Genomic DNA, 11,874 nt, shown 5'->3' on the forward strand with positions numbered 1-11,874 from the left:
TAATTCCTGCACAAAGAATAACATTGATTACTGAGTTAAGTGGTTCTGTTTTCTAGTAATATAATTACATTACAGCACATAAAAATAAATACATAATGAACTCCTGGAAGTCACCTAATGATGCTAAGTTGTCTCTACAAAGCTTGCTAAAAACATTACAGTTAGTCTTGAAGTGTTTTTAAATATATCTTTCCAAAGTTATTTCCTGTTATCTGAGTGATAAAATGACATCATTCCTTTATGTGACTGCACAGGCACATCAGACTAGACAGTAACTGAAAGCACATGGCAACAGAAATAACATTTAGAAAACAATTAAGAGGAACCATCTTTAATAAAGTCTGCTCAGCAAAGACAATAAAAACAGAGGACTCCAGTCTTCTGTGGTTGTGGATTGAAGTATCTTCAGACCAGTTTTAAATTTGACGTATCTACAGACTGTAATGTTTTCTTTCGGCTTATTTTCCACTTATGACTTTAAAAGTTCAACTTCAACAAAATTATAATGGATGATAATTTGGGAGAATTACATGCCAAATTGAAAACTAAGTTTGGGCATGACACCACAATGTTGTCCTGTGGAAAATAACACAGGCCGTTTGAAGAACACTAAAATATACTAACATAAAGATACGCTATTGGGTTTGCATATGGGAAAGATATCAGACCTAGATGGCCCACTTATTTATCAGTCTTGTTTTGCTCAGTATATTACTATGACTCATTTTTGGGCTTCATTATTGACACACAGCCAGTTGATCTTAGTTGTAAGTATCTAAATAGGAGGCTATATTACTATACAGACTACATACACCTCTTTTTCACTTTTTACAGCTGTACATTGAAAGATAAATCTGTGTGCCTGAAGTTCTACAATGGCACACATCTGTAATTCATGATGTATTGTAAATGAAGGACTTGTTCAAATGCTGTATTTGTTTACTGTGCGTAGCGCATCCCTTCCTCATAGTTTTTACCCTTTATCATCAGGATATAGCTTATCCTCAGTGGGAGTCCACTATCAAATGTTTTTGTGTAACTTGTAATAAACAATTACATAACAACTGAAAACATCTGTTTACAATTCTTATTTCCCCTAAGGAATAAAAATGATATATATTTTTGCTATCAGGTTTCCCCCATTTTTTTTTAGCAGAATTAAAATTAAAACAATATAGTATGTATTCATGTATGATAATAACAGATAAGCTATTTGATGTTCAGCATCTGGTGTTTTAAAAATCTCAACCAGTTTATTAGTCAGCAGTACCACAAACAATATGGTTTTCATTACTTTTGCACTCAATTAAATAACCAAAATCCACTCAAAATAAATATAAAATGGTAACGATAACAACACTCAATGTATAGTCAGGTTTTCAAGCATAAGCATTTCTTCAGCTTTGATAGCCAATAGGCTATAGTATAGTATAGTATAGAATAGTATAGATAGCCAATAGTTGGATAAAAACAATATATACAGCTGAATACAAAAGGCAGAGAAGTCTAGTTATAATAATTTAAATTGTTATAGTAGTTGTAATCTTACAACTCAAATAATAATGGTTATCAATGGAAATAAAATATTAATTCAAATTAAATTGCATTAAAAAAATATCTATTAAATTACTGAAGTGGATTAAGAAAGTTATTAGCTTCAGAGAGGTACCGTTGTAGTTTCACATATATACACAAGCACATTACACATTCCGAAGAACAAAAAGTATAGATTTTCCAAAGGAAGTAAGTGGAATTATATGGAGCAATTTAGATGTATTCTTCACATGGAGGCTCAGGATACTCTACTTCTTCTTTCAATTGGTTGGCTTGAGCTCAGTGCCATGAGTCCAGAAAGAATTAAAAGGAGATTTGGACATTTTTTCTAGACACCTGAAATTAAGTTTTTCCATTCTCTCTCATTTATTTAGTACTTTAAATGAAACGGTCTAATTGTAGGTTAATGTTTTCTTTAAAATTATGTAATTATATATATATATATATATATATATATATATACCATTTTACACTCCAAATACAAATATTGTATGTGAGTTCAATTATAATTGCATCTGTGCGTTTACTTTTTAACTTTAAAACTGAATGGAATAGCATGCAGCCATTGTTCTTAAAGAATACGCTTTGCAAGCAATGGCATTGCATATTATAAAATACATTCTGTCCATGATAGCCAGTAGACTATTTGATGGCAATCATCCAAACAGGGACAATCTGCTCAGGGAAACCTTCCTGTTTCTGTATGTAAATAATTTCCAGGTCACTTTTATAGATGATTCTCTTCACAATGTCAATGTGTCGGATCAGACTGCTGTCCACAGGGTCCAGCCTGCAGCCTTCTCTGGCCATGTTGTCTTTGATGATGATGACGCCATTGAGTTTTAAACTGGCTTTGCATCTCAGCAGGAACTCCATCAGGTCTCTGTCAGTAAGGTGACCTAAAAAAATAAATGTACAATCGGCTCCAAATGTATTCCTACCATTTAGCAAGAAACTGGGTCACAGTAAATATGTTCCTATGTCCCTCCTAAGAAGATGATGACCATTTAAAAGTCTAAAGAAAGTGCATCCCCCATGGTTCACAAAACAGTGATACATTTGAACATCTTGTATTTAGCAATATATATATATATATATATATATATATATATATATATATATATATATATATGTCACAATGCTCTCAGTGAACAGCAATACAGAGACTTTAAATATTGTTTCTCTATTTTAAACATGCGTCTCATCACATTACATCATGTGTGTTACTGCAGCTGAAGAGGATGAAACCGAATCCTACAACTAAGGAGGGTTAAAAATACCCTGAAGTTCATTTACATCCACTGCTGGGTGATGAGTGAGTGTTGTGCAGGCGTCTGCAGACCTGCCCTTGAAAGCCACAGTTTTTGATGGTTTTCATTGCAACTCTGAATAATTTAATTGGGAAAACAGTTAGGCAAATTTGGACAAGTTAACAAATATTCCATGTCTCTACTCTGGGTAACTATTTACATACTTACAGTGTAATTACACATAGTAACACCATGTGGTATGTGTAAGTATATGCTGTTAAGTAATCAAACATATAGATGTGCCATAGTTTGATAAAATAATAACCAGCTCTGGGGTCTATCTTTGTGGACCGAGAGGTAAAATCTTAATTTCCACATCAGTTAAAGTTGACAACAGACTTACATGCAACCCACTGGATCCAGATAACGTCGTACTTCTTCACAGGTGGCGTGAGGTCCTGCAGAGAGTAGCAGTAGTAAGTCTCAATGCGGTCCGCGTCTTTGCCAAGATAACATTCGTGAGCGTAAACCAGGAAATCTTCCATCATGTCGGCCATCTCCACTGTCTCAAACACCGGCAGCAGGACATTTTTAGTGACCCTTCCGATCCCGCAGCCACAATCCAGAGCGCACACTGTGCCTGCTTTGCCAGCGCCCTGGCAGAGAGGGGAGACAAACAATGGCTGCTCAGTTTACCAGTATCTATGTTGTACATGCGGCCATGTCTTGATGTGTTGCCCAAACGGAGAGAATGTGATTTTCTTCAGCACATTTTTTTTCATTCACTGTGATTGAGGTGTAAAAAGGTAGTATGGACCTGTAACAAATGTAAACTCTACACTTTAGACCTGCCCCTAAAAAGAAAACTCAAATGGAATATAACTTTCCAGTTCCCGATATTGGCTCATGTCCTTGTAGTTTTATTGTTGGTTTGGGCTGAGCCACAGGGAAGTCAGCGGTCAGTCAGTGGTGGATATAACATTCTCACCAGGCACTTTCCAGACCCTAATCCTTCACTTTTTTTTGATAAGGGAAACATGCTTTCCAGAATTTCCACAGAAAGGGCAAATATTGTGAAAAGACCCTGACTTTAGGCAAAACGATTTAAAATGCTCAGTGTTTCTATTTAATTTAAGGCCAAATTGCTTGCTCTGTGATGTCTAGACAGCCTATTGTTGTTAAGTGGTTCAGGATTTATTACATTGGGATGTGTCTCCTTTCTGAATTCAGTTTCAATGAAAATATACAATTTACTGTGACAAGTTCATGCAACCTAGTTGTTAAACATGTGAAGTAACAGAGAATAAGAACACCATTGCAGTTTACAATACTCTCACTATCAGTCTCAATAGCATGGCAGTAATAGAAGTGCAGTAACCCACTTTATTATGATAAAAATAAACCATATCTATCAGTTAAAAGTAATGTAGCAGGAGAAGTTGTAATATTGCAAGGTATTATTTATCCTCAGTATAAAGAGAATAAAGCTCCCTCTGAGTTCCCAGTAAAGATACACAAAGTCACAAAGCTGACGTGGGTCAATCTGACCATCATGACTGGTGTAGAGAAAACTAGACTAGACTCTGTTAGCCCATAGTAAATGGAAATATTGCATCCTCTACAGTTACTTCCCAGGAGTTGTGGCTGGTGTGCATAGAACACTGACTTCCTTTATTAGCTTGTGAATCCTGAGATAATATAAGTAGGACACCTAGAGAAGCTGGTACACAAACCAGCTAGGAGATTATAAATAGCACACGCACACACATGCTCTCACTGCCACCACTGCCCTTCACATGGTGGTCACCCTGCCCCAATGAATGCCTGCTATTTAACATAAGATATTTAAGTGCAAGAAAGTTATTACCAAATGAACAGCTGATCACAAGCAGATATGCCTCAAGGACTAGACTGTAAACAAATCTGCTGTAACATTTACAGCAATGTACTGGCAGCTAGAGTTGCCATTCAGTTACTGTACTTATTACAATAACATAGTAAATGTGTGTCACAATGAAACATCTGCAACAATAAAATCAATCAAAAGAGGAGATAGAGATATGAGAAGAGCATACCCCAACAAACTTTTTCAGGAACTCCCTAGATCCTTCAATGTCAACATCTGAGAGCTCTACGTAATCTCCCATCATCCCCTCCACCGAAGCCGGCACGTCTTTGTAGAAATTCTGCGCTCTGGCGTAGAACTGCTTTTCTCCATCGATGACCTCGCTGGTCACGGCATACAGCTTCACTGTGAATGGAGTGACACTCGATCAAAAACAAATAAGAACAGGTGGTTGACTAGGGGGCTGAGTCAATTACTCATGTGCATAGTCATGTAAGTGCCATGCCATCCTCAATGAGGGTCACTTGGCTAAATGTTGTCAATGTGGAGGTAAATACAGCTGGTCATTCAATCACAGAGCATCTAAAAATAAAGAAAAAAATTGTAATGTTATAATTAGACAGCCCTTCTTTGTTGCCTTACAGTACAGGACATTGATCAGCCGTAACATTATGGCCACTGACAGGTGAAGTGAATAATACTGATAATCTCATTATCATGGCACCTGTCAGTGGGATATATTAGGCAGAAAGTGAACATTTTGTCCTCAAAGTTGATGTGTTAGAAGCAGGAAACATGGGTAAGCGTAAGGATCTGAGCGACTTTGACAAGGGCCAAATTGTGATGGCTAGACGACTGGGTCGGAGCATCTCCAAAACTGCAGCTCTTGTGGGGTGTTCCCGGTCAGTACCTATCAAAAGTGGTCCAAGGAAGGAAAAGCGGTGAACCGGCGACAGAGTCATGGGCGGCCAAGGCTCATTGATGCACGTGGGGAGTGAAGGCTGGCCCGTGTGGTCCGATCCAACAGACGAGCTACTGTAGCTCAAATTGCTGAAAAAGTTCATGCTGGTTCTGATAGAAAGGTGTCAGAACACACAGTGCATCGCAGTTTGTTGCGTATGGGGCTGCGTAGCTGCAGACCAGTCAGGGTGCCCATGCTGACCCCTGTCCACTGCCGAAAGCGCCTACAATGGGCATGTGAGCATCAGAACTGGACAACGGAGCAATGGAAGAAGGTGGCCTGGTCTGATGAATCACGTGTTCAAGGTGTTGACTTGGCCTCCAAATTCCCCAGATCTCCATCCAATCGAGCATCTGTGGGATGTGCTGTACAAACAAGTCCGATCCATGGAGGCCCCACCTTGCAACTTACAGGACTTAAAGGATCTGCTGCTAATGTCTTGGTGCCAGATACCACAGCACACCTTCAGAGGTCTAGTGGAGTCCATGCCTCGACGGGTCAGGGCTGTTTTGGCAGCAAAAGGGGGACCTACACAATATTAGGCAGGTGGTCATAATGTTACGGCTGATCGGTGTATAAGCATATAGAGACACACCAGGCCTATTCGCGTATTATTGTTGAATGCCTGACACAGAAATCTCCTATATTAGTTGAAGAGAATCATGCATGGTTCCTAAACATTTCACGCCTATTCCAGTACTATTGTTTTAAAAGCAGCAGAGGATACGTCATCATTACCAAGTAAGTTGAAATTGCTGCATGCCACCCATGGTTAACCTCAGACTCCAACCACATGCCACACCTAAACTGAGCAGATTGAGCCGTTGAGGGATGTTGTCTGATGACCCTGGCACACCACGATAAGTCTGTATGCATGATGACATTGCTTCACAAACACAGATGACTGGCGATGAAACAGATTCAAAGATCTCTGTGGCGGGGGTTAAGCAGGGATGAGACTTTTATAGTAAGACAATTCTTAAAGCATGTGGATATGTATTTTATTAATAGCTGGAGAACATCCGAGCATCACAGTTTGAGCAGCCTGCTGAATGCAGATGATGGGTTTGGCTCTTCAGACAGACAGCTCTCAGTACAGTGCAAGGATAACAGACTGGCTCTATGGGGAAGGTAGCCCTGCTTGGCATGGGTGCCAGGATCTGACTCTGACATGATTTAAAGTGACATGATGTAATTTTATTTTCACAGCATTACCCTGTTTGATTTCCGTCCAGTTGGCTTCTCTCCATGTCAATTTATAGCGCAGCAACCCAGCAATGGCACCAAAGTGGTGTTCCAGCCAAGGAGTGGTTAAACCCACGCAGACAATCCAGTGTACGTGCATGAGTTCTCCAATTACAAATAACATGTGCTCAACAGATTGGTCAGGGAAATCACTTCTTAATGTTTGAGTTGTGCAGAGTGACAATTTTGGCAAACAGGATGTATTCTGATATATATGTGTGTGTGGTCAGTTATGTAGAACCTACTAGAATTTTCCAGAATAGGGGCAAGTCCAGTTATAGTTATGACAAGGAAACTTTAAAGCCATGTAAAGCAGTCAACACTATAGACTAAGAAACTGAAATGGGTTTACAGTGGTCTTCAAGGACCACAGGGTCTTCTGGTTTTTAACCTCCTGCTGCTGCGGAATTTAGTTAATTGTTTTCTTGGTTTGTGAAATGTATCTTTTGTTTCTTAATTGAATTCCTAATTGAAAGATCCATACAACATGTGCAGGATTCCTAACATCAAGGGTTAGAACTGACCATCAGTGAATGTCACCAGAAAACACAGAAAACTAGAAAGGATAGAACTCTTTTACTATGTTACGGTTAACCTTTCTTACACAGAGATGTCCTGTAACAAAATCATGAATCAACCTAATTCAAAAGTTCATGAAAGATAGTGTAATTTGCACATATTTTATGTGTTTTAATCGGCAGCTGCATCAATCCATATTTGAAAGATGTCTTCATCAACTATAACGCCACAAATAAAATAAAGAAGTTTGTTTGATCTGACCACAGGACAGTATTAGACATAGATAAAATATGTATAAACCATATATGACATATTATAACACAATTATTAATAAGCGACATAGCTATGCTTTCACACAATTATCAGACCTGTATAAACCATGCTTGGATAATCCAGTGAGATCAGAACGCAATGTGTGGCACGCTGGTGACAGACAACTCCATGCATTACTCGGCCACGCGGCCCCCAGCCTTCCCTAGACTCCTTACCCAGAGGGAGTTTTTCCAGCAAGTATAGGTAGCTCTCAAAGAAGTCATGCCTGATTGCCTTGTGAAGAACAAAGGACATACTGTGCCGACACAAGTCATCGTCGGTCTCTTTCCACCGCGATCGGAAGGCCAGGTGAGCTCCCATGTAATCCATGTTGGCAGTGCGGCTCTCAGAGTGTCCTCCCGGCAGAGTGAAGTATGATTGGACAGTTGCTGGTCCCTGTCATTGCTATATCAGTAGGACCCTGGCACTGACATTGTAACTGATCAGCTCTAAACTCTCACCCAGCAAGTGCCGAGAGCTTCTAAAGTGTAATTGAGAGACTGCTTAGTGAGGAGGAATATTATCTGCTACCTTAAAACCTCTTCTCTCTGTTCATTTAGGTCTACACTCAGAGGATACGAAACCCACTCTCTGAGCTGTGGCATCAACTCACAAGCAGGTACAGGCAAACACACACAAAAACTACAAGAACTATTTTTGTCGTCTCCATAGATTAACTGAGGTGAAAATGAACCTTGTTTGTGTTTTTAATTTCCTGAATTGGCACATGAAATGGTATTGCATCCATAGTTTTCTTGACAACATTTGCAGATGACAAATCTAAACAATATGCGTACCACAGAAATCTAATTATGCTAATTTGAATGTTATGATATTTATAGCCAGCTGTCCCTCCAATAGTAGTAAAACAAACAAACAAACTGCTGTGACTGGGGTCAAAAATCTTACTTTATTACTTCAACATCCTACAGCTTAAGATGCAAATTGGCTGTGACATTGAACATGAAAATGATCCTTTGCTACTCAGTTTGTCATCCCTGCACTTCTAGATCAGATGTGTGCAACTACTGAAATTATAGACCTTGAGTTCCCACCATGGTGCTACTGTGAAGGGCAACAAACAGCTCTGTGTCAATCACTGGCAGGAGATAATACTGACAACCCACCGGGGCCGTCTGTAGCAGCCTTGAGTCCAAGAGTTCCTGAAGGACTTGCCAAAAGAAACTGACTTCTTGATCAAGCAACACTATATGTATCAGTATTGGGACCTGAGTAAATGTATTTTCTTTATCAGCAAAGCAGTATTTTAAAATAAATTGAGACCGAGACCCACATGTTCTAGAACTATCGGCTACAATAAATTGGATAAACCCTTTCTATTGGTACAGGTGTTTGGTAACATATCTTTTATTGCAAATTATCACATCACTTTAAATAGCCGTCTATATCTTTGTGGTTAATATATTTAGAACCTAGGCTGGTACAGTGTATATGTGTGTGCTTGCAAACGTGGAAGTTTATCCTCTTATCATATAATTGAAACTGAAGGCGGTGTGTATAATGGCTCAAATTTACCACCTGCTGTTATCAGGGAACAGAGTATCAAACAGACAGGGTTTATCCATATAAACCCCAATTTGATGACATACAGATGCTTTAACTTTCTGTTTTTGGAAAGGACTAGAAAGCAGGACACATTTAATTCAATGCCTTTTTTGTTATTCATCCCTTAAATGCATGGCTCCATCTAGTGCTATTGTAATGACAAACAACTGAATAAATATAACCATGTTAATAAGGTGATTTAATCCAAACATTCTCATAGCAGCTGTTTAAAATCAGTTGTAATTTTAATATTGAATTGTATCGTAAAGCTCAGAGCACATCTGAACCTTGTCTATTGTCAAGGAGTGTTAGCAAACATATCTAGTATCTGTAGTAGCTTTCTTACATTGACTTATTCATAGTATATTATACCTAGCATTTATTTTACAAAATCCTCTCTATTTGCACTTTTTACATTTCTGGTGAGACACCAATCTGTGAATTATCATTGCAAGAGATTAATTCCTGGGCTATAACACATTTATATAATGTTTGAATCTAGTTTTGTGAGTTTATGAGGTATTTTTCCCTTAGAAGCCAATACAAATATTTGGAGAAGCGTAACATTTGTATTCCTATGGTAATTACACTTACCATCAGCAACGACCCATTAGTTACTGTAAATCCCCTCTAGCAGTATTATAGGAAAGTTGGCCCTTAAGTCAAACAAACTGTTGACCGCAAGACAAATCATGCCATATTTCAAAACCTGGTACAGAACATATTTCTATACATTTTTAAAAATGTTTAGAAAGATAAGTTTAGTTTTAAAATGTGTTTAGTATACCATGCAAAATGAATTCAGTTATAAACCATATATTTTGTCTTAGTGAACAGTAGCAGCACAATTCTATGTTATATAAAAAGCACAGTTCAAAAAGCAGAGTCTTGGCTCTTACTGTTAAAAGTGCTGTGAGTGGCAGTGATGGATAAGGCCCAGTCTGCCCCCTGTGTCAAAATCCCTGGTGCCATATCACATAAGCAACCAATTCATTTCCCCATACATTTTGTACAGTGAAAACAGAACTCCCTTTATCATAATGCATTCTGTCGGCCTGAAAAGATTACTGAATGAAAACAAAAACTGGGTATATTTTCACTCAGTGTATATTTGTTGTTTTAACCTCTACAGCTTGTCAGTGTCATTGTGAAATTTAGATTGTGGTATTTTTTTTATTTTAAAGTGTCATCAAGACAAATTATATATGCTCTATAGTCAGCTGTGTAATTTAAAAAGACATACAACTCAAACAGTTCTGTGTTTAATCAACAGTTGTTTATATACCAATATTTTTAATTCGTAAAAATCTGTCATGATTTATGTAATTTAACCATTATCTTTTTCATAATTATTCCACCAGTGTTTTACTGTTAAAAAACTTGATTTGCTTTAACATGCCAACACTATATAATTTAACGTCTGATATTTATCACACAAGAGCCAGTCTGCATTGCGTTTTGCACTTATAGTAGATTATAATAAGATATAAAGTGATTCTTAAATGTTGCCTTAATTAAAAGATGTGTGTCATTGTATAAGAACATGTTAATTGCAAATAATGTCTTAATTAATTATTTGAATGAAATGAATTGCAAGACCAAGCTGTGGCCCAAAATGCAAAGCAATTTGAGTACAAACCTTGTGCCACTGCAGATTATTTACTTTTGACAAAGCCACAATATTACAGTGAAATTGGTTAGGTTCCCCAATCAAAACACAACAACACAAACCTGAAAAAAGTTACACAATAAAATCTATTTATTAAAGTGCCCAATCAGTAATCATGCAGCCTTATGATGAAAAAAAGCCCCCCTGCAAGGATGTCTCACATTTTCCTCATTCAGCAAATGAGGATGTTTATTTCACCATCATATTAGGCTATATCAAATGTAATAGAAGGACATGTCATGTGAAGTCAGACAAGGTAGAGTAAATAATAAATCATGCTGTCAATCTATCCAGGTCAAGGCTATAAATAACCAGTCCAAGTACTAGCTCAGTCAGACATTATTTCATGTCAGAGCAGCAAATGACTGGGTTCATAGGCGGATGTTCAACATGGCTGTCCAGCCCCAGTCAGCAACATCTTTAATCTCAGTGTTCAAAGTGGCCAGTGCTACACTGCAGAAGATATTGTGTATCATTTAGATATTAAGAATCTGCACAGCTAATGTGTATGTGCAGAATCATTCACTGAAATCAACAATAATAAAACAAGCAATGTTCCACTTGCAACAACAATTTAACATGATGACAATTGAATCTAGTGTAGTGTTTTAAATAAACTATAAGTTACACAATTTGAATAAAGTGATAGTGGGGTGGGTGGTGGGAATGAAACCAGCTATATGGATATTCTACTGTGATTCCAGTCAAGCAATTAAATACTGTTAAAACAAAATATCAAAATTGTTATTTCCTAACAAAGCTCACTGAAATTATTACATTTTATATTCCTGTTAGACAAAGTGTTGATCATACCAAATTTGAATTTGAAAGGCCAATATCTGTAAAAAATGTTTAAATGTACAAGATGCACTTTGGGCCTCCGACCCTTAGGGGGCGCTAGCACCCGTTATTGCCTGCAGGACCGTCTTACTCCGACCCTCTGTATCAGAAT

The 11,874-nt window shown here is 37.8% G+C and overlaps 1 protein-coding gene across 1 annotated transcript; it reads right to left on the reverse strand.

Annotated features, from left to right (window-relative positions):
* Positions 1–315: 315 nt before the first annotated feature.
* ntmt2 (N-terminal Xaa-Pro-Lys N-methyltransferase) lies at positions 316–8,113 on the reverse strand. The gene is made up of 4 exons (XM_066692421.1): positions 7,864–8,113; positions 4,880–5,055; positions 3,208–3,460; positions 316–2,453 (listed from the first exon to the last, which is right to left on the reverse strand). Exons 1-4 carry the CDS (start codon positions 8,015–8,017, stop codon positions 2,197–2,199), a joined length of 840 nt encoding a protein of 279 aa, XP_066548518.1. The 5' UTR covers positions 8,018–8,113; the 3' UTR covers positions 316–2,196.
* Between the last annotated feature and the right edge of the window lie 3,761 nt (positions 8,114–11,874).

Source organism: Amia ocellicauda, chromosome 19 (genome assembly GCF_036373705.1).
Source record: "Amia ocellicauda isolate fAmiCal2 chromosome 19, fAmiCal2.hap1, whole genome shotgun sequence".
Taxonomy (NCBI): Eukaryota; Metazoa; Chordata; class Actinopteri; order Amiiformes; family Amiidae; genus Amia; species Amia ocellicauda.